The sequence below is a fragment of the Bombus bifarius genome, unplaced genomic scaffold (assembly GCF_011952205.1).
Source record: "Bombus bifarius isolate JDL3187 unplaced genomic scaffold, Bbif_JDL3187 scf7180000007966, whole genome shotgun sequence".
In the NCBI taxonomy this organism is placed as follows: Eukaryota; Metazoa; Arthropoda; class Insecta; order Hymenoptera; family Apidae; genus Bombus; species Bombus bifarius.
The window spans coordinates 3,768,846-3,792,116 of record NW_022884352.1 but is presented as its reverse complement, the minus strand read 5'-3'; the positions used below and the strand labels follow the sequence as shown (position 1 = coordinate 3,792,116).

At 35.5% G+C, this 23,271-nt stretch overlaps 1 protein-coding gene and 1 long non-coding RNA gene across 6 annotated transcripts in view; both read right to left on the bottom strand.

Moving 5' to 3' along the window:
- Positions 1 to 3,017: 3,017 nt before the first annotated feature.
- On the bottom strand, positions 3,018 to 7,541 carry LOC117212570. Of its 4 annotated transcripts, none has more exons than XR_004488499.1 (5): positions 7,471 to 7,541; positions 6,827 to 7,260; positions 6,528 to 6,714; positions 4,173 to 5,095; positions 3,018 to 3,144 (listed from the first exon to the last, which is right to left on the bottom strand). It is a non-coding gene; the product is annotated as an uncharacterized LOC117212570 (long non-coding RNA). The 4 variants fall into 4 exon arrangements; XR_004488504.1 differs by lacking the exon at positions 3,018 to 3,144 and adding an exon at positions 3,933 to 4,080; XR_004488509.1 differs by lacking the exon at positions 3,018 to 3,144 and having other exon boundaries at positions 4,091 to 4,925; positions 4,993 to 5,095.
- A 6,076-nt stretch (positions 7,542 to 13,617) lies between these two features.
- The window catches only part of LOC117212386 (zinc finger protein 628-like), a 38,985-nt gene continuing 29,331 nt past the window's right edge, over positions 13,618 to 23,271 (bottom strand). For both annotated transcript variants that reach the window (XM_033457231.1, XM_033457307.1), the window contains one exon: positions 13,618 to 17,547. In XM_033457231.1, coding sequence (XP_033313122.1) covers positions 17,255 to 17,547 — 293 coding nt within the window. In that variant the 3' untranslated portion in view covers positions 13,618 to 17,254. The remainder of the gene's footprint in view (positions 17,548 to 23,271) is intronic.

Sequence of the window (23,271 nt, the reverse complement as noted above, 5' to 3'; positions counted from 1 at the left end):
TTGAAACAACAGCGAAGTTTGACTGACTTCCATAATATTGAAAAAATGAAGATTGATTTCAGGATAGGTAAAATATTTTTCTTACTATTAATTTTACATATGAACACTCTGATTTCGAAACCTTTTTACTTGGCGTAAATTCTCATTTGTTTGGTTTGGTACCAGAAAGCATCACGCAAAAATAGTGTACTAGGCAGGGTAAATAACGGTGCGGCTCTTGATGTTATGATACATTTGATTAAAAATCAAAAAGATACGAGGAAACGCGAATTTAGTTCACGATACCTCTGTTCTATAATGATTGCGTGCTATTAGGCTAACGCAAATCGCGATGAACACGAACATTGCTTCCGATACAGATTTCATACTTAGTGTTTTATACCTAGCATAATATGTATTTAAATATAGGTATATTTAGTCAGTAACACATAATAATTAAAAACTATGAAATTAGTATTTAACGTACATATATTATAATCATTTTACTTCGAAGCGGTTTCAGAAACAAAGATTTTATATCTATTTACAGTTAATCAATCACACAGTATGTAATCATCATAATTTAATAATTTGTTATTAGAGCCTAGTAACATTTTAGACATTTTTTTTATTAGGATCTATAGTTAATTTATCACACAGTATGTAATCATCATAATTTAATAATTTGTTATTAGATCCTAGTAACATTTCAGAAATTTTTTTTTATAAGGATCAAGGAACTTTGTAGTCTATGTTAAATAATTCTCTTATCTTAATACTTCGATTGTATTTTATTAACGAGTAAAGAAAGGAAAATTTAAAAGGCATACGTATAAGAAAATACAAAGTAAATTAAACCAAAGGATCTACCTCAAAATCTCTAAAACATATGACAATACAAAATACTCGTAATATACGGTGATTTATCACGTGGTAAACAATAATCAAATGTTCTATGGTTCTAGGAGGTATAACTTAACGTAAACGAGACTATTCAGGATCTAAACTCTAAACAGCAGCCACATGGAACGTTCACGCTTGTCAGAATAAATTAACGGAATAAAAGTCAACGATACCCTAATGATACCATTGTGCTTCTATGTTCTGGCAATTTATGCGCATTTAAGAATTTTCGACGAACCAAAACGGACGTTATGCGTTGAATAGCCGTGAAAGTGAACCCTCCGCCAGACACAAAACAATCTTTCTCGTATCCCTGAAAAGGGTCTACAAAAATTTTGAAAGAAATTCGAGCGACTGAAAATCGAAAACTGTAATAGCTTCAATATGTTGGGAATATATAAGATGATCTATATTTACAAAATAAAAAGAATGCATATAAAATGAGATTAGAAATTTTATCGATTTGAGACATATGCTATATGTATATAATGTTAACTTTCTTATGGAGATTAAAAAATTTCATCTATTTAGATTAATTACAATTATTTCTCTTAAAGAATTATAAATAATTGAAACGTGGTACTCGTTTAATATCACGGAAAAGAAAGATTAAAGTAAACGTTTGTATTATTGAATAATTTAGTTTTGGAAGGTTTCTTCAAAACACAAAATAGTGAAAAGAAATTTTGTATATTGTTTACTATAGTATCACTAAATTAATTACCAACTAAAATATTACTAAATATCACTTTGTGATTCTTAAAGCGTATGCAACGATCTACAATGAAAAGTCGGGAAAGGGAAATGATTTTATAAGAAAAAGAAAGCTTAGAATAATGAAGTCACTGGTCCTAGGGACGACACAGCAGGTGGCATCGCTTTCGGAAAGACGAAAAAAATGTGTAGCGGCGAACTTTCACCGGTTAATGAGACGTTAATGCAACAAATGGCACTCCTGTGGTTAAAATGTAACTTAACGAATGTAAAATGTCACCGTCGCGATTGAACATCCATCTTGGAATGATTACTTATAATTAAGATTTCGTATTCGCTTTCCCCGAGATGAATATTCGATTATTGGTAAAAAGAAATATCAACTAGTTAGCCGTTTTAGCTATAAGGAAATTGTAAATGCGTGTGTATTCCATGAAAAGTTCCTCGTAAAGTAATCAGCTTCTCGGTAGAGCATTCGATTTAAGTGTTTCTCGCATTAACGTGTCTATGGGATAGCTATTGATACACTGCTGAGAAATTCCTTCGTGAGAAACATATAATGTAAGACTACACTTTTTTGTTTAGTGAACGACGAATCTCATTTGTTCGTTTTATTGAGAACATATTCAACAAAGCAGCAAATATTATTTCCATTTTTAAAGCGTATTTTAATTTATTTATTTACTTTGCGTTAACTGAATCACAGTCATCAGAGATTGCTTCAAGCAGTTTGATAGCTTGTAAATAAATTTGTTATTCGGATCCTAGAGGAATTAATATTATTTGTAACTCTTCTAAATCGATATACATATACATACATAGAATTTTGACTGTGATTGCAAAGATAGAATACAAGGAAAGAATACAAAGATACGCTTACATATTTCAATATTTTAGGTAAAAGTTGAAAAACGCTGTATTCATTTTCTCATCTTTCTCTATCTACTCTATATATGGTTCCAACGATTTTAAAAACTGTCTAAATTTCCAAAAAATATCCACATACAGATTACATCGAGATCAAATTGTACATAAGTATTGCTGTAACGAATATTGATATGTTAACGATAACGAGACTATTTTTTAGTTGTTCTTGGAACTGGATAGTTTAAAAAAGAAGAGAGGAAAAGCAAAAAATAGAACCAATAATAGTAAAACGGATCGTCTCTGTTATGAAGCGCATTCAGCGAGCAAGTATCACGAATGCGGGAGCTGGCGAGGTAACGGAGGCGCATAAACCTCGGTTATGGTACCAAGATAAGTTCGAGCATAGTCCTAGTATGGTCATGACAGGGAAAACCACGAATTTCGCGAGAACAGACTCCGTGGTTATTACAAAGATCATTGGATTCCTCGAAGAAGACGCACCAAAATTGGAGTGAGCAATAAACCAGCGCATTGATTTTCAATCCTAGCTCGATGCTTTCCACGAATTTTCTAGTAAAGTGCTTTTCCAATTTGCTACGCTGCACAGAATGGCATGCAGTGGATACAAATCGAAATAATCATTGCCTGATATTGATCTTATTATTCGATAATATCCTCAGTCTGTAAGTAATTAATATAAATGTAAACAATGGTTTCCCAAAATATCGATAGAGAATTACTAAAAATGGTTTGTACATCAAAATATAATCGCTTGAAAATTAGCTCACTCTTTCATTATTCTTGTTTGTTAATTTTGGTTAAATAGTGTTTGTTACATTTTAAATAAGGAGAATTTGCGTAAAGATATGTATAATTTTAAATTCCAATTAAAAAATTCTTTCTTTCTGTAAAGAGTAATCAAACAAACGATTCAAACCACCCCATAATTTTGATTGTTCTGTGTCAAGGAAGTATTATATTACATTGCTATATAATTTTTCTTCTATTGCAAACTGTTATATTGAGTATTTTTTATTTCTTTAGTGAAATCCACTCATAATCACGACTTGGTTGAAGATTTCTGACCACGCCTATTTCAAGAAAATTGTAAAAGTTACATAAAAATGCTGTATTTCATTAAATGTCAGCATGATATCTGATGGGAATGAAAGAGAGGATAAAAGATCTCTGCATGATACTTACGAGAAATGGAAAAAATGTTCCCCTCATTGGTGCTCGAACTTCACCTTGTGTGCTTAGACAAAGAAAAAAAATATTTAAGATATTTAATTATCCAAACGATGCCAGTGAATTTTTGTCGAATGTCTGCAGCGTCGAATGGAGTCATTTCATTTTATCTCTGTACATTTCGTTCGTTTGCTGTAAGTGTACCAATACTGTTTGACATTGTTTATTTTTATTTTTTAATAGATTGTAAATTAAACGAGGATAAAAAAATACTCTGTGTGCTCTTTTCAAAACATTTTAGAGAATTGTTTTTCACGTCTCTTTAATTTTTACACCTATGCTTTGTGTCCATTACAATTCTGTTTTAATAATTATCTCCATTACGGTATCGCAACGAATTCCTTTAAGTAACTTCAGCATCTTAAAGACCTGGGTAAATTTCATAAATCTCCTTATCCGAAATTCAAGGAAATAGAAGATAATTCCACATTGGAGAGACTATTTATACTATTGTACGTTACCCGCGAAGAAAAATCAATTGAAACACGATGTCAAGCCACGTTATATTAGCATAACAAAACAACCACGTTAACCTCATGATTTTCACCCTAATATTGTGTAGATTTCTGTTACATTTCATTAGACAGGTATATTCAAGGGTTTCCGAAGCCCCATCTTTGAGAAATGCACCTTGAAATCGATGTCAAGCTTCAGAATTTCCTTTTATGGAAATTAAGGCTCTCTGAAAAGTGAAATTTGGTCGATTCACTGAAACATCGCTAGGCTGACGATATCGAATATTTCACTAATGATTTGTTTGTCATTCTTCGAATTATCGAATACGAAATGAGAAGACCACCTACTCATAGTAATTTGCATACAAGATTTCTATTCGCAGTCTCGATGCAATTTAAATAGATCTAATTATTGAATTTACTGAATTATCTGTAAGGATAGAATAATATAATTTCCGAGACAAATTTTATCAAATTTTTATAGAAAAATATGAACGTGAAAAATATTGAGATACAAGTAGTGTTTTAAAAGCCTAGTTAAAAATGTTGCAGTCGACGATGGCTTTCTCTGAATTATTAATGTTTCTGGTACCTACATAGTTCCGTGAAAAATACCTCCTAAGGGATTTTCCACCGTGGAAAATACTATGTTTGCTGTAATAATGGAGCTCACCGCAAGTTTCATACCACTGGGAATAGAATTAATCGTTTGCACGAGCGCGACACGCTTTCATCACAAACCCTTGCGGATGGATTGACCTCAGAGGAAACAATTATGATAAAAGAAAAAGATGACATGAGATTAATATTGAATATAATATATTACCTTTCTATATTTTTTGCTCTTGGATATTTTAAAATTAAATAATAATACGAAATCTTGGTCCATCTTTAGTCCAACTCAATTTTTCTGTTAAGAAATTTTCTACCTGCGAAAAAAATAATATGAAAAGGCTGTAATTAACTATATATTAAACGAAGATTCGTCTCAAAATTGAGAAACCGTTTAAAAGAAAGAAAAACAAAGATCATGTGTACTAGAGTTCAAAATGTTTAACAAATCATCCTATATACATCGTACTTTGTCAAACTATTACGAATAAAAAGTTCTTAATAATTGCGTAAAAATGATCATGTTTCGCATAATTTCATAATTTCATACAATTCAACCGGTATGAATAATTATCGCGTCAATTAGACAAGATGCTCCCGGTGGAATTATTAATAAATAATTAATAAACAAAAGCCACGCGATGACGGTGTTCTTCGATGTTGGAATTATCTACAAACAAACGATTAAAATAAAAATTTTACACGGTCGCGCGGGTTCCCGTGGAGACCCTTGCAAAAACATTTATCTGCTTCCCCGTCAGGGAATTCCTTTTCTAAGAACAATAATTTTAATCGTGACTTTTTCTACGTCGTAAGAAACATGCTCGATAAATATCGACGGAGAATTGTCCCTGTGGGGATGGTGAATAAAAAATAAGCTGACTTCTTTCATCGTGTCGTTCCTTCTAAATAATCGTTCCCCATATGTTCGTGACATTTTCTAGCACCGCTCGAATAATCATGAGCTATGCCATTGGAGACCAATGAATGGATATAATCGGAAATTTTGATGTTTTGAATTCTCCTCTCTTTTCGTATTTTACAATAATTTTTATTCCTCCGTTGAGATCTTTGTGACAGCGAGATAAATTTGGAAAGCAGATCGTTGGATATTTATGTCTAACAATGGCTATACTAATAGTGGTTATAACCAATAGATTATTATCTTTTGATTGTTATCTCGTTCGAAACCGTGGCTTATAAATAATCCGTATATTCCGTATTGTCAGAAGAATTTTATAAACAATACAATTAAATTCTGATTTTTCACGAACACCATTTCTTCAATTCACCCTAGAAATTGTTATTATTATATATGTCATCCTCAAGAAGCGAGTCATTCAAAGAGTGAAGCTAATTGCATTAGTTTGCACGAGCATAAACTATATTTAGCAAAGATAAGAAGAAGCAATAATCAGGATCAGATGGAAGAGCCACAGACTTTCATTTTACGCTAATTGATGACGCGGGAAATTTTAATTTTTAATTCAATTAAGAATTCCCTGTTATGTAGTTTCTATTCAACGAAACAAGTAAAGACGCTCGAGAGAGTTTGACTTTCGATAATAACGCGAGCTCTCCTATTAGGAAGCGTTGGTATTAAAATGGTGCGAGAAATCGGTAGGTTTATACTCGGAAAGAGGCGCAGCCACGAGTTTCTGGAAGCAATTTTTGCAGCCGCCTCGATAACGAACATTTTCGTGCAACAGTCCGATGCTGCTCTGGTTTCCACGTCTCTGACTTTATTACCTATAATTATAGATGCAGCAAATGTAGTAAATCCCCGTTGCAACGCAGTCATTTGGAAACACGGCTTTTCCTTCGCGTCGTTAATCTCCGACTTCTACTCCACGCTCTCGGTTCATCGTGCCTTTATGCTTCTATGGGTCTTATGCCTTTACATGGCGTGATTAAGTATTTCTTTTCACGAGAACATCTGAAGAAATAGTTCCATGCCTTATTGAAGTATCAATGAAGCTTCTTTAAATCGATTAGTCAAGTGTAATACTGAATAAAATAGATTTAAATCGATTGGAATATCACCATACCTTATTGAAGACTTAATAGAGCTTATATCGATTAATTAATTAATTGTTATGACACAAAGTATATTTAAATTAACTTAATTCCTTTATACGAGTCAATTAAATATTTCTTTTCACAACAAAGTCCAGAGAAAGACATAGCTTATCGAAATCTTACCAAAGCTTATCTAAATCAATTAAAATTAGGTGTTATTAAATAATGTAAACATAAATCAAATGAGAATATTATTCTACATGGATCGATTAGCTATTTCTTTTTACAAGAACATCCAGAGAGATATTTCCATACTTATCGATGTCTTAATGAAGATTATCTGAATCGATTAATTAATTGTCATTAAATGATACAGGTATCGATCGCTTAAACATATTTCTCTACATAACCTGGTTGTGATATGTACACTTTCATTCATAAATATTAGGTTATTTTCGTCGATCTGTAGTGAAAACATATGAATGTTATTCAAACGCATGAATTAATAGTAAACTAATCGTAAGCTATACCTATCTATACATTCTATGAAACGAGAGTCGTATTTGTCCTTTTCATACAATATTGGGCCCTTTTCTTACATTAAGAAGAAAGTTGAGACCCCAATTAGAGGGATGCGCAGTACACAAATCCACAAATTAATTCTATTAATTACCCTTTTTCGAAATAAAAATTTGATCGATTTATAGATCTCGAAACACTATCGCCACGTAGCTGCAAAAAGGTGCAACTAATTTCCATATCTGTGCATTGTCGCACAGTGGTGCTTTGTTTACGTTCTTTGTTGCCATCTATCGAATCCGGCTGGAACTGCGAGAAAGTAACAGGAGTATAGAATGTGCGAGGAGGTATCTCAACTTCTGTTAGACAAAGAGCGCACTACTGTGCGAGAAGGACGGACACACATGACGTCACAGACAAAGACAGCCATATTGTGCGACAAGGACAGACGTACTTCTCCCTCTAATTTCACGATTATTCGTTAATTACACTTTTCCTTGGTAAAATTCATGAACTTTCAGAATCGCACGACAAAGGTAGAGTCTCTGGCAAGATTCGCACACCAATTTCGACCGGAATTTCCCTTTAATTAATTAGTTATCAACAATTATCGTAGCAAGTGTCGCGGCTATCACGGCACGAATCTGCGATTTTCCATAAATATCAACATTTTGCGGCATTGATTCGCTCTCTAAGGAATTGTGGAAGCTTCCTTAGATCCTACGCTAAGTTCTTCGTGCGTAAAAGTTCGTAAATTGATTACGCGTGGCGAAAATTATGCGAAAATTCACGGCGTCGCCCCTTGGTGACGAAGGGACGTCCGTGGATAATTGTTAAAAACTGAATAATTAGGCACAAATTCCGGTCAAAAGCGATGCCAGAATGTTGTCAGGGATCCCCTCTATATTCTACGATTCCAAAAGTACGGGAATTTGTCCCAGAAACGGAGCAATTGATGAAAATTCAACGAATTAGAAAGAGACGTATGTCTGTCCTTGTCGCACAATATAGCCGTCCTTGTCTGTGACGTCACGCATGTCTGTCCTTGTCGTACAATGTAGTTGTCCTGGTCTAACAGGAGTTGAGATACCTCCTCGCACATTCTATGTTCCTGTTACTTTCTCGAAGTTTCAGCCGGATCCGATAGATAGCAGCAATCCGATAGACAAGGAACGCACCATTGTGCTACAATGGACAGATATGGAAATTAGTTGCACGTTTTCGCAGCTACGTGGCGATAGTGTTTCAAGGTTTATAAATCGTGGAAACAAGTGAATTACAAAAGTGAAAAGAAAAGAGGCGAATTAAGAGGAATAATTTACGAACTTCCCTATGCAAATGTACTGAACGAGAATCTGTGCAACGAACTCACGTACAATTTACGTTATATTAATTAATTCACGACTTTTTCGGATGTAATTTAAAGCATAGAGCCTGATGAAACCTGTATTATTACATTTGAATGAAATTATTCTTGCAGACGTTCAGCATTAACAGAGCATCATCATATAATCGCCTTAGTCTCGATACTCGATGCAATAATCGTTAATTACCCATCGATTGAACAGAAATTCACAATGAAAACCGTCTAAGGAAATTCTTTCGGTGTCCAGTCTTTGTTCCACGGTCCCAAAATCGTCTAAATCTTTTGCAGAAAAGGCTGTGGTCGATGAACGTTTCGTAGGATTGGAGAGAGAAGTATATCTCTGTCCTTGTCGCGCAATACGGCGCTTCTTGTCGCACTAACAGTCGCTGGTACCTGCTTGCAACGTTCTACGTTCCTGTTAACGTTTCTCGATTTTCAGCGAAAAGTCGTGCTTCTCGCTAGATGACTGCAGTCTCAGTAGCGTGTTTATGCCCGAGTTTAGAGGCATCGGGATGGCTCTGACCCTCGCAGTTGACCAGCCCACGGCTATTTTTCCTGCCTGGATCTAGATTATTTCATATTTTGTTGCTTCTATTAATTTATATCGGCGGATTTATTCGATTAAACGTCAACCAGGTACGTAACGTGGTAATAATTATTTTTCTCTTTTCTAAATTATTTTATTTAATGTTGCAGCTACCTTTGAAGGTTGATTGCTGGCTACTACCAGCAGCGACAAGTTAAACAATTGTAAACAATCGTATCACACGGACTTATACGATATTTCACTCGAATAGCAAGTCATTATTTCTTCACAAACATCTAGGAAATTTATATCGTACTATGGCGGAGGTGTAGTCGGAGCTAGGTGGTGAAAAGAGGAGTTTGCGTTTCGTCCCGGGACTACCGGTGGACTCGTCAGTAAGGCTATGCCCGGCAGTTCTTGCCTTACACGTAGAGGGAGTCTCGCTAGATGCGGTATTTATATCATGCGCCTGTATATTCGACCGCTAGCGAGATAGGCAGACTCGTTGTCGTCGTAGCCCTCTGGTGGTGGCGGTTGGTACTCGCGGATCACCCGGCATGTGTCGCGCCGCGTTGATACCGATCCGCCACAGTACCATTGAACGTATTTATATTGGGTGGAGACGATCGTAGTACAACTGGATAGAAAATGATCCTACGCGAAGAAAATAAATCGAAGATATAGAATAAAAGCTTGTCGTACGAAACAAACGTTATAGACTATAGCAGAGAAAAATATTCGACGGTATTTGACAAGCTTTTCTTCGCTCGTTCGTTCTACGTACAAGCGTAGATTCGCAAGCAAGTCGAGAGATTGCAGCTGACGTGGGTCGTGACGTGGATCGACGAACAGGAAAATAATTGGAAAAGCGTAGCCGCGTATTCTCGCAACTTGCTCGTGCGTACGAAACGAACACGTGACCCTTTATGTTAATACGTCTACGATGATAAAGAAACTTCTGGTCGTTAATTTAGTGGCGCGATACGCATAGTTCGGGCGAACATGACCATGTCGAGTCGTAAATCTTGTTAGCCAGTCGTAGCGAAATTCCAAGCGTATGAATATTTAATTTCGCGTACGTTCATTGCAACGGAAGCAATCTGTAGCACTGGACTGGATGCTCCTGTTGCTTAGGCGAACGCAGGAGAAACGAACGGAGAATAGAATGGAATTCACAGGCAGAACTGATTTTTACGGTTGCACTTGTTTTAACATATGTACGAGAATGAAAAACAGTAGTAGAAACTATAGGAAGAACGTTTTATGGCTCTTTCTAAACTCTGTACGCTTTATTGAATTCCGAAACTTCTCTAATTAATTACAATTAATCGTAATTTCGAGTAATAGTTAATTAATAATCGATACGAAGAAAAACACAAATTTTCTAAATATTAATGTTGAGATAATTATCTCAAGAATAACTCTATACCTTCTCTTTTCTATATCCATGACCTGTTTCGAAGAGAATAGAATGCGGCGAAAACAATTCAAAATAAAGAGAGGTGCATATTATTGTGCCCTTAAATATGAATTATGTATTGGGTTACAAGGTCTGGAAACAAAAGAGCTATAAGTAGATTTCTATTGCTGTTTCTTGTAGCCTTCAGCTAGAGCTACACACCAAGGCTAACTTCTTGCTAATGTCCTTTGCTAGAAATACACGAACGTGCTCCCTATCAATAGCGTCTTCTATTGTATTATAACATTGTAAGAGCGAGGATCTGGATCAACATACACTCAACAATTAAGGATCACTTGTTCGTAAGCGTATCGCGTAAACTTTTCCTCCCAATTCCTCGCGTACATTGACGTATTTCAATTACTTGTCCATTGTGTTTTATGTGAAAATTTAGTTGGAATAAATAGCGAGGCAAAGGCGAGGTGATTTCTCGTCCGTTTCTGGTCCCACGATTTTGAAGTCGAATTTTGTGCCAAATGATAAGTTGCGAGACGTCGATCGCTAGAAATTTTCCAGTCGAGCTGACAATTACTTTCTGAACTGTACACAGCGGCTGAAAGATGTGAAAATTCGTTAACGCGTCAAGTTCTTACTCTTTGGTCCATTTATAGTTCAAAAGATTGCTCGTTCGATTTGCAGATTTTATTGAAACGTTTTGGTAGGTGATTGTTTGCCGTGTCAGATCGATAAAACGTTCTGACAAGAATCTGTGGACCAACGTCGGCTAAGATAAAGGAAGAATACGATATCTGCGGTAATTTATCTTTTTTTCTATCGCGCTTTCATCGCATATCCTTGCAAGGAAGCATCCGCCGTTGATAATACGCCCCTAAGGCGAAGGATAATCGTCGATAATCTATTACATCGTCGATCCTGGCTTCGTGTTTCTTTTTTTACCTACCTTTTTCTCACCTGCTTCGCTCGCAGGCTTCTAAAGTTTCCACCAGAAACGTTTCAATTTCGAACCATCGTCTTTCAACCGTTCTATTTCAAACCTATTTTGAGGTTAGATCCATACGAGGTTAGTTCCACACGAGATACTTGAAAATATGTTATTTTCGTGTTGTGTTTTCGAAAATATAATTTTAACGTTGCTCAACTTATACGAAATAACACGAACGAAAATTATTCCATTCGAGAAACGCTTATTCGTAACGCGTGCATTTTTTCTGTGTGTATTCGTTCATAGATCGACACAGTTTCTCTTCGTTGTATTATTGTTCACGGTGTCCATTTCAACCTGTCGTTGACGGCGAACAAAAGTGTTGAGGTTGTTGACTGATAGAAGAACGAGTGGATGAATTTGTAATATAATAGAAAAATGTATTGAAATAAATAAAGGTATAAATATAACGTATAAGATTATGCTGATCCAGATCCTTACTCTCTTAGTGTTACTATACAATAGAATAGATAGGGAGCACGTTCATATATTTATAGCAAAAGGACATTACCAAAAAAGTTAACCTTGTAGCTTTAGCTAAAAGCTACAAGAAACATAAACAGAAATCTATTTATTAGTTGCTTTGTTCCTAGACTTTGTAATCCAAAACATAATAATAAGGGCACAATAATATACACCTCTGCTTGTTTAGAATATTTTTGTTTCACTAAATTTTATTTTCTGCCTAGGTCTTCAGGTCTCCAGGTCACGGATATACATAAATAAATATGTAGAGTCTTTCTTGAAGTAGTTACTTCGACAAAAAGGAATTTTCTTTTTTAACGTGACTCCTTCTTCTTTAATGGACGCCTTTTCTTCTTCTTAATGAAACGTTAGAGTCATGACTACAACAAGGATTCTATTATAGCAAGTAATACGCTATAATCCTTTACATTTTATTTATCGAATCCTGATTGTCTTACTTTTATAATTATCTTTACCACTGTGTTATTCGACGAACTTTACGCCATCTCTTTCTCTAATTTTATTTTACTTTGCTCGTCTCCCCTTTCTTACTTACCTTCTCATTCCCTTTTACGCTATTCCGTTTGGCCTTTGTTATAAAAAAATTTCGTATAAAAAATTTCGTATATTTACAGACCACAAGTTACGGGATCACCTAACAAAAATATTAAGATTATGAAACAACGCGAATTGTAATTGTATCGTAGAAGCATGAAGCTCGTCATCCGCATAGCGTGACGCGAATGGCTGTAGAAAAACGCTATTGTTTACCGACTCGTTATTTATATTGCGACGTGTCGCAGTGAACTACGTTAACTGTTATAACAAAGATAAGCGAAACGCTATGGAACCTACACTCTTACACGATTATTCGCCTCACGTGACCAGGCAGCGAGAATGGAAGAAATTATTGATGATACCTTTCGAGGACCTCTCGTGAAGAAGTGTTAGCTGCGACTCTTCCAAATAAAACGCGATTATTTATTTATGCGGTCATTTTTCATTTAGGAAACGTGCTTCGCGCGATAAATTTTATTCCTCGTTTTAATTACCTTCAAGATAGAGTAGGTTTAAAAGCATTTCCAACTTTTCACTTGTTCAGTTACTTATTCATCGACGATGAGTCACTTTTCATTGACAATCGGGCGTTTTCGGTTTTTAAAAACTGTGAAATAACAATTAGCGTGGAAATGTCGCAGTTTCACCGTGTTAATATCTACTTATGACAATTTCAGAAATTCTGCTAAATTTACGATCAGTCACTTTTCCTCTCTGCTATTTCTTCGTCGAAGATACAGTAATGTCGCGGTTTGATTATGTTGATCGTCATTTATGGTAATTTCGTAAATTATACCGTGGAATAATTACAATTGACAAGGCAGGAATTATGCTATTCGCTTGTTAAATATCGACGATTCTTATTCCTGCAAATTCACGCAAGTTGCTACGTTCTAATATTTTATTACGTAGCGATCATAACGTTGATTTCTAATCAAACGAAAGTTGTCTTTCTATATCGCAAAGAAGAAAAATGTATATAAATGTATTTTGTAAGAAAAACAATTTATTCAATTGATACCATTTTTATACCAATTATGAACATATTTTTTGGTTTTACCGATTAATACAAGTCCCTCGCGAATACGCTCGACAATCGCACGCCTCTCACGCTCTCATACGATTAAATCTACTTATCGATCTATCGGTCTTTCATCCTTATCTAAATTTCACTAATCGTTAACCCTTAGATCATCGTTTTGTCATAATCGAACGTTCCAAAGAAATTTACAGAATTGTTACGATCACTTCGTTGAAAAATCGTGGAAAATCAGTGGCTATGATATTTGCCAAGAAGGCAGATCTTAAAGATCCACGTGGTCGTGAAAACGAATTAATTACAATAGTTCCAGGGTTAAGATCGATTATTCGATCGAATACAACTCTTTGTTCGTCGACGTATTAAAATTCGATAATTATGGTCATAACCATAAGACGCGATCGCACGGTTTAACAATTATTTCGACGATTGTAATTAGAGACATTGAAAAAATATCAACTTCTTACGGTGATATCTCGCTCTCAATTGGACGATCGATTAATCTTAATAGTAGATATAATACAATTCGTACGTACGCAAAAAAGGACCAAAGTCTTTGGTGAATTTTCGGGCGTGGCGATTTTTTACATTTTCACTGAATTTTCATCTCGACCCGAACAATACCATTCGACTAGGTCCGACTTATAATATATCTTTGGTCCTCTAGCCGCTATGATTCTTTGCCAGACATCGAATTTCTAGTGAAATCGTTTAGTCCTTTCTTTTTCCTTTCTGCCTCGTTTCTCTCCTAATTCGACGAGAACATAAAATTATTTACAATACATCGTCCCCGAATTTTTTCTTCTCGCAATTACTTTTGTGCAATTAGTACAATTTGAAGGGCGGAACGTATCGAAGAACAGCGCTTAACTAATAATTTCTTTAACGAGTGGTTCCAAGCTCGAGAAATTGCCGATAAAAAGATACAAGTTTCCGATTTATGGGATTTTTCTTTCAACTAGATCGAATTTAACGCGAGTTTAAAAGTGCGCGTCTTTTTGTTCATTTCCTCGGGCAAAAATCTGTTTTTTGCTTTCGATGGTACCGGTGGAGTTTCGGTACTTAAGCAGAAATTTTTATCGCAAATAAAAAGCACATGAGATTTTGTCATTTAATTTCTCTATGAGAATCTAAATAAAACTAATATTAATTGCACAAGATGAATAAACATTTCTTTGGCTTTGGAAAATACAATTCTTTTTATAATTTCTATACATTTCGAAAGAGGAATTTTACAAGCTAATAAAAAATAAGACTTCTACCTAAACATAAAATTAACATTATTCATACGCATTTTTTACAATTCTAGATATAAATTTCGTACATATTTAAAAATATCGCGCGAATAATTGCCAAGCAATTGCATTGCTTTATTAAGAAAAATCCGCTTATTTTTTTATAATAATTCATCTTCGTATTTGCGATCAAAAATTCCTAAACTAAAAAGTACGATGAAATAGCGTTATTAATAAAAACGACTAATTTAAATAAGACACGTTCCATTGAAATAGACCTTCTGTCCACTCGTGAGTCTGATTGCAGGAGGTAGAAATAGTAAAAAATATGAAAAATACCGGGCAGCATGGTGATTATTGCGGCACGACTGTACATTTAATCGATACTCGATCGATATTTAATTATTATATAAAAACACACTTCGAAAGAACTTCTTACTTTCCAATCTCTCGAGTGGCAATTTAATTACAATTAGCTGCACTTTATACTGTATTTTCGTTATCGTCGTCTCTTTTAGAGATGACGATGGCATACAAAGTTTTACAAGATTCAAATTCAATTATTTTTCGTCCCACAGATTTGATCGTCGAACGAATTCACTTTATATTCATTTTAATAATCTCTAAAGGAAAAACGAGCTTTTCTAAAGATCAGATATGTTACAAGATTGTTTATACATTTTTTCTTACAACACTAACAAATGGTTTTCATATTTTTATATGAAATACCAAGATCTACGGAATTATACTTCGCTCGACACATTGCCACTCGAGCGATTAAGTGATTAGCAAAATCGCTTCTAAATGTAAATGAGCATACAACTAAGTATTTGAAAACCCTGCACGTGCAATTGGTAACGCTGGCTCGGATATAATATTATACGGATTTATACGCGCCGATATATGTGTACACACATGCAAACACACGATAGCGTCTTTTCTTTTTCGCGAAATACGCCGCTGAATTTCATACGTAATATCGAAAATCAATACTCTTTTTCTTTTTTTTTAAACTAAAGAATTCCATAGTCTTCTATAATTTCTTTAATTTTTCCTAAATACGTATCTTTGTACGTTACACGCACGTATATACGTGTACATATGTATACACACGTATCTGCTTGCTTGAATGCGTGTATATATATACATATATATAATTATATATATATATAATTATACACACATATGTATATATAACATATAATTTTTGTCAATATATATCTATATAAGATGTATATTTATATATATACATGTACGTTACATACCGAAAGTACAGCAATAATGGACGGCTGAAGGTTCCCTACCTCAAAACAGTGGTCGATCTCGTAACACTCGCCGAGGACCGCTAGTTTAGCTCGAGAAATATGCAAAAGCGTGCCTCCCCTAAGGCGTTTTTTCATTGTTGAACAGCTCGCAGGTATACAAGTACCGGTTATTAACAGGGCCAGCCACTTGGAACAGGTGTCTGCCTACATCTAATACGTTCGTTACGCAGTTCGAATCTTCCTTTGACGATAGAAAATGCAAATTTGTTGCGTTCGAAATATAAGCGATTGTTCGTGGAATGCGTGATTCTTCGATCACGATGGTCGTACTTTTGTCCGCTTTGAATCTCGATCGAACTACCGTGCATCGTATAAACGAGCATTCTTCCTCGTTTGTTCTTCCGATCTTTTAATATTTCCGTGTTTTGTATACGAGCGTGAACAGAGGGTGTTGAGAAAGAATGTAACGTTCCAAAGACGTGGGAACATGTGATTCGAGTCGTTTGGAAAAACGATAGTTCTCTTCTGTACAACGTACGATCGTTGGTTGTACTGGAAGTTACGAAATTTGTTAAAATATGATTCTTTCATTCGTCACGTAGCAATTGTAATTGAAAGTAGTTCATTTTTGGAGTCGATTTCGAACGTTATAATATTTCTTTCGATTGGAATTTCTCTTCTTTAAAGAATTTCTCCGAGGATTGTTAAAATCTGAACAAAGTGTAGCTTTACCAAGTGTAGCTACAGCAACATCCCTAAAGAATACTTGAACTTCAAATCTACCGCAGTTACCGAAACGAGAATAGATTTCATATCTATTTGATACTAATAACACACGCTCTTTTTCTTATCTTGTTATCTTCAACAAACCTCTCAACACCCTACACACATACTGTATCATCCTATCCATCCATTATCTTCCAATTTGCATCCGCATATCCATCTCTTCCTTATCTCTCATTTTGCTATGTATAGTACTTCTCTCTCTTCAACTGTGCCTCTTCGGCATTCACGCGGGGACAAAGAGCAAGGAGAAGGAAATGACAGGCAGACGGTGTTCGTGACAAGATCGTGAAAGAATCTCAACTATTACCGGGGACAGGTATCATGTGATAACCGGGGGCAGGTTGTAGAGGAGGAGAGTGTTTGACGTTGGCGGGCTGCGAGGGTAGTTGGAGCGAGCGATAATCGAGCGCCGGGGCGGCTGGATGCTGTCCTTCTCGATGACGTCGCAGATCCACCTTCCTCTGGAACGCCTTGTCGCAGAGACCACACTGGAACGGTTTGTAGCCCGTGTGCTTGCGCATGTGCGTGATCAGATTGCTGCTCTGGGAGAACGCCTTGCCACACACCACGCATTTATGCGGCTTCTCACCTGCAACAGCGATTTACGGATGGTTTCACCTTAGAAATTTGAGAAACTTTGAAACTCGCTATTTTTACTCATTTTCTTTTTACAGTTAGTCAATTACGAAGCTTGCTGTCTCCTCTGTCTCGTGACACTTTCACGTTGTTCTTTAAACGATTATTTATCATTTCTGACGATTTTACCTGGTTTCTTTAGTATATTTCTTGGTTACCGTAGATATGTTCATAGACAAAGGAATTGAATAAATCACAATGTTTTTCCCTATCATGTGTTATAATTTTCTCTGTGCTTATAATTCGCGATAGTTAAGCTTCAACATTTATATTTGTTCTTTTTCAACCTTGCTATGATACTCGAATTTTTATTACTTGTTCTACGTGTTGCTTCAACGAGCAAGAGGATCTTTAACCCTTTGCACTCGGAATTTTATTTCAATTTCGTTACCAGCAGCTCCCAATGCTTTTACTTTAACTAAAAAGTAACAACTTAAATAAATAAAGGAAGACAGAAATTCGCTTAAGTACTAGTGTATTATTCACACTATTGTTGTATTTTGTAATTTTTAAGCGTATGATATATCTTGAAACAATTTCCAAAAATCTTTCGAGCGACAAAGGAACTCCTGAGATAGAAGCTGATGTCGAGTCACGCTACAAGGGGTTAAAATGTTTTAAGGAAAATTTTGGTTTATAGTTACATCGTGTGGAATAGTTGATAATAGTTCACTGTTGCGCGATAAATAGCAACGGAGGCACGATCGAGGCTAAAACGACGCAAATTATGCCACAGGATTAATAAATCCTCTGTCAGATGAAATTTGCTAAACCTAACGATTTTTCATTTATACTATGTTATGCGTAAAAGCATTTGAACATAAACTGCAAACATCGTATTTCTGGCAACAAAGTATCTCACGCGTTTACAGTTACTCATCGTGACAAATAATCGTGAAGCAGGTTGCAAATTCGATTAACGAGCGAGGAAAGAAGTCGAACGCGATTTGGAATAATGAGTCAAGGTGAAGCTGAGCGCACCTGAATCAACCTATAAATCGTGGCGATCTGTTTGTCGCCGACAGTTGGAGCAATCTGTTTACGTCAACGTCGAGAAAAGTGTCCTCCATTGCGCTTCTTTTTCTTTCAGGCGATTCAACCTTTCAAACCTTTAAACTGTTCTTGCAAATTAAAAAAAAAGAAAAGAATTTTTGAATACAATACATTTTACAAAAGAAACCCGATGAACTACTAGAAAACAGAGTTTATTAGTTCACCGATTCAACGCTACCATCCTACAAAGATATTAACTAGAATATCTCTTTTTTTTCCTATTTTACGACATATTTACAGCTGGCTGCCTAGAGCCAAGCAGCAAATTTGATACGTGAGATTGTGTCGTGGACAGTGGATAACACGCAACAACGTTTCAATTGTATTCTATTTCGTGTGCTGTAAGTCGGTTGGTAGGTTCTGTTATCTTTCGTCTTCCTACTGTCGGTGTATGTCTCAACTAGAATATCAATAATAAAAATTCCTATAAAGAGAAAAGGCGAGTAAAAGAGTGAAAATCGAATATCGCTTATAACTCAGTCCACGAGCTATAAAGATTGCGAGCAAAGAATAAATTTCAAGCGGCGCGACATCGCGTTACACGTTGAATACGGTTGCCTCTAAATATTCATAGTGTACCACTCTAACTGCTTTTTAAATACCTGTTTTTAAATATGTCCGAGCGGATATCAGAGCGTAATTCAGTGCGCACGACGTTCCGAGCAAACAGAGGATGGCTATTAAGCGCGAACGCCCGCCAAGTTCCGCTGGTGAACCGTGCAGAAGAAAATTCCAGGAAACTTAAATATTTGCTCGAGAACCATTATCAGCCTGGTTTTAAGAACGATCTTTTATGCGGATCGAGCTACCGATAAGAGGAAAAACTCGTTCGGAGGAGACCTCGAGCGGTCGTCTAACGATGATCGTCTCGATAAATCGTGCAAACAGCCCCGGTTAACCTCTCTTTCTCTATCTCGAAAAATTCCAGGCAAACACTGGAACCGATTGTAAAATGCCGATAAAACGGCTCATACGTAAGTTGCGTACCGCGGGGGTCCCATCGTCGTTAAGATTCTATCGAGAAGAAATTAATTTTCGTCCTGGCCGACGTCACCGTGATCGTGCGACATTTATCTCCGAGGGTGCAAAAACTCGCGGTGTGGAGGGGAAAAAAAAGAGGGAATTCTCATCGCGGTTAGGTTCGTGGATTGCTCGTTTTTCCGATTATCCACGGCCAACGTGTGACATTTTCTCGATCGACTATAGGCTAATATGTACAATAATTATTTGCAGAGAAATTGTGCACGGGGTGTAAGAAGAGACGAGAAGATTATTAAGTATGTATAAAGATCGTTGCTACGTATAATAATGATTTGGAGAGGGGAAACTGTGAACGGAACGGCAGCGTGAGAAGAGAAGATTGCTGGGGGATACAGCAGAAAAGAAGAGAAAAAAGGGAAAGAGAAAAAGAGTGGAGAAGAAGGTGGAAAGGAGTAGGGAAGATGAAAAAAAAAGTATGGCAGTGAAAGGAGAACGGATAGTAAAAGCGAAAGAGAGAGAGAGAGAGAGGTGAGAAATAGCAATGTGTAATGGAGAAAAGAAGGAATAAATTGAATAGAAAAAGGAACAAGTATAAGTCAAGCGGGGAAGAGATGGAAACGAAGGAAATGCAAGATGATTATCTGTTTCCTTTTCGAATCAGCAATTAGAACTAATATTCACGATTTAGGTCCTTGTATCCTTTATGTTCCAGGATGAGGAATCTACCAATGAAGAGAAGTGCAATGCTTCGATTCGTGATGTTCGATGCTTCATTCTTGAATTTGGAATGAACGGAATGTCAAAGTAATCGTGACGAATCTTGTTCACGAAAAATTAGAAGCAATTGGAAAGGAGTGAAAATTGGTAGGGAAATATGACAACCGACCTAAACGAAACTTCTTATCTTTCCTATACTTATTACCATTCGTACCATAAAGAATAAAAATAGACGAATACAAAATTAATTAGAGAGGTATAAAGAAGAGAATAAAGTACCAACTTGCAATCGATAAAAAAGCGTAAGGGTATCGGAAGAGAATGAAAGAGACGACCGATAACACTCTCTTGTAGAGCGATAAAAATGTCACCAGCAATCGTTACACGGCTTCCCTTTCGTTTTCCTTCGTTTCTCAGTCAACGTACATATATTGCTTGCGAATCGATTTGCATCGATATATCATCGGACTTATCGGGTCCGCTATAAATACGAACAATGGCGGAACGCGACGATGATGACGCCTTGTTATCACAAGCGTTGGTTCGTTTGTGTCACCGCTTAGGACGACGCGAGGAAAAATACCATTATCGTAATTGTTCGCTCGGCTTTCGATCTACCTAACCCTTTTATAACTAATGAAAGATGGTTGTCTACACGAGTATCCTCATCGAGTGGTGCTACGTTATTATCGAAATGATTTTCCCGTAAATTAAACATGGCGAACATAGCTGCGTCAGCGTACGATTTTTTAGACACAATTCTAAATAGATTGATAGACGAAGGTGACGATATTACACAAAGGAATTATTAACGATGCTTTCCAATAAGTCGAACAGGATTCTACGGTACCGTTAAAGATAGCACATAGCGCGAAGTAACTCGAACATTAAATGTTCCGTGCAATAAAATTATCTGATTGCTGAAAGTTTGAGTTTTCTTACAAAGATTCTATTTTTTAGGAAATGAAATATTTTGACTAGTAAAGTATGTTCTATTACATTTACAATGGCGAACAAAAGAAAAATATGTTGGTAACAAGTTGTTTATTTTGGAGCATTATATCTGCTTGTCCTTTCTCATCTGTCAATCACAATCTTATTTTCTAAAATTATGCTGTTTCTTCGTATTACTCACAAAGTTTCTATTTTTTAGGAAATGAGATATTTTGACTAGTAAAGCATGTTCTATTGCGCTTGCAATGACAAACAAAAGAAAACTATGTTGATAACAAGTTGTTTATTTTGGAGCATTATATCTGCTGCTTGCCCTTTCTCATCTGTCAATCACAATCTTATTTTCTAAAATTATGCTGTTTCTTCGTATTACTCACAAAGTTTCTATTTTTTAGGAAATGAAATATTTTGACTAGTAAAGTATATTCTATTACATTTACAATGGCGAACAAAAGAAAACTATGTTGGTAACAATTTGTTTATTTTGGAGCATTATATCTGCTGCTTGTCCTTTCTCATCTGTCAATCACAATCTTATTTTCTAAAATTATGCTGTTTCTTCGTATTATTCACAAAGTTTCTATTTTTTAGGAAATGAGATATTTTGACTAGTAAAGCATGTTCTATTGCGCTTACAATGACAAACAAAAGAAAACTATGTTGATAACAAGTTGTTTATTTTGGAGCATTATATCTGCTGCTTGCCCTTTCTCATCTGTCAATCACAATCTTATTTTCTAAAATTATGCTGTTTCTTCGTATTACTCACAAAGTTTCTATTTTTTAGGAAATGAGATATTTTGACTAGTAAAGCATGTTCTATTGCACTTACAATGACAAACAAAAGAAAAATATGTTGGTAACAAGTTGTTTATTTTGGAGCATTACATCTGCTTGTCGTTTCTCATCTGTCAATCACAATCTTATTTTCTAAAATTATGCTGTTTCTTCGTGTTACTCACAAAGTTTCTATTTTTTAGAAAATGAAATATTTTGACTAGTAAAGTATATTCTATTACATTTACAATGGCGAACAAAAGAAAACTATGTTGGTAACAAGTTGTTTATTTTGGAGCATTATATCTGCTGCTTGCCCTTTCTCATCTGTCAATCACAATCTTATTTTCTAAAATTATGCTGTCTCTTCGTATTATTTAAAATTTGTTTTGTACACCACTGTAAGTATGTATATAAAAATATCCATTATAATATTTAATAAGTAAACTAATTTTCTATCCAGGTACCATTTTTCTAATTATTTTCTTAGAAATATGCATTCGTATAAATATACGGAATCTAGTTATTAGCATTCATTGGATTTTACGCGTTTACTACAACGTGTGCAAGAATCTAACAGGAGAAATTCCCCATGAAGAGGAGGAAACACCTAATGACACAGAATCGGTCGCGTGCTTATATGTATTTCGATCACAGAAACGTTCTGTATGGCCAGCTAAAGAGTTCCACTTTGCATATCAGAGGAACAACATATTGCAGCGGAAGCGTAATGTCTTTTCAAAAGCTCTTTCGACGGTGTACGGCGGGCAAACGATTTTCATCTTGTAGTTTCCCAAGTGAAAGCGTCACGGAGTAATAAATTTTTCATTACACTGCAAGAAGTTTCTTCCTAGACTATGGCTTGGGTCAAAAAAAAAAAAAAAAAATGTCAAATTCATCTTCTCACGAATTCATTTAGCACGCTGACAACGCAGCCAGACAAAGAAAAGTTTGATTTGAAATGAAATGATTTAAAAATAAAGGCGATAAAGGAAATTCCGATCAATCGTGAATCTTTTGTTTGATTTTGTTTGCTTTAGTCGAGCGGCTGGATGGATTTAAAATAAACTGATTAATCAAGATCATACTTGGAGAAATTTTGTTTGGAATAAAAATAAAAAGTAACGACCTGAAATAACCACTTCTTTCGACTAATTTATCATTTTTATCGAAATTGAGTTTATTTTATGTGTCA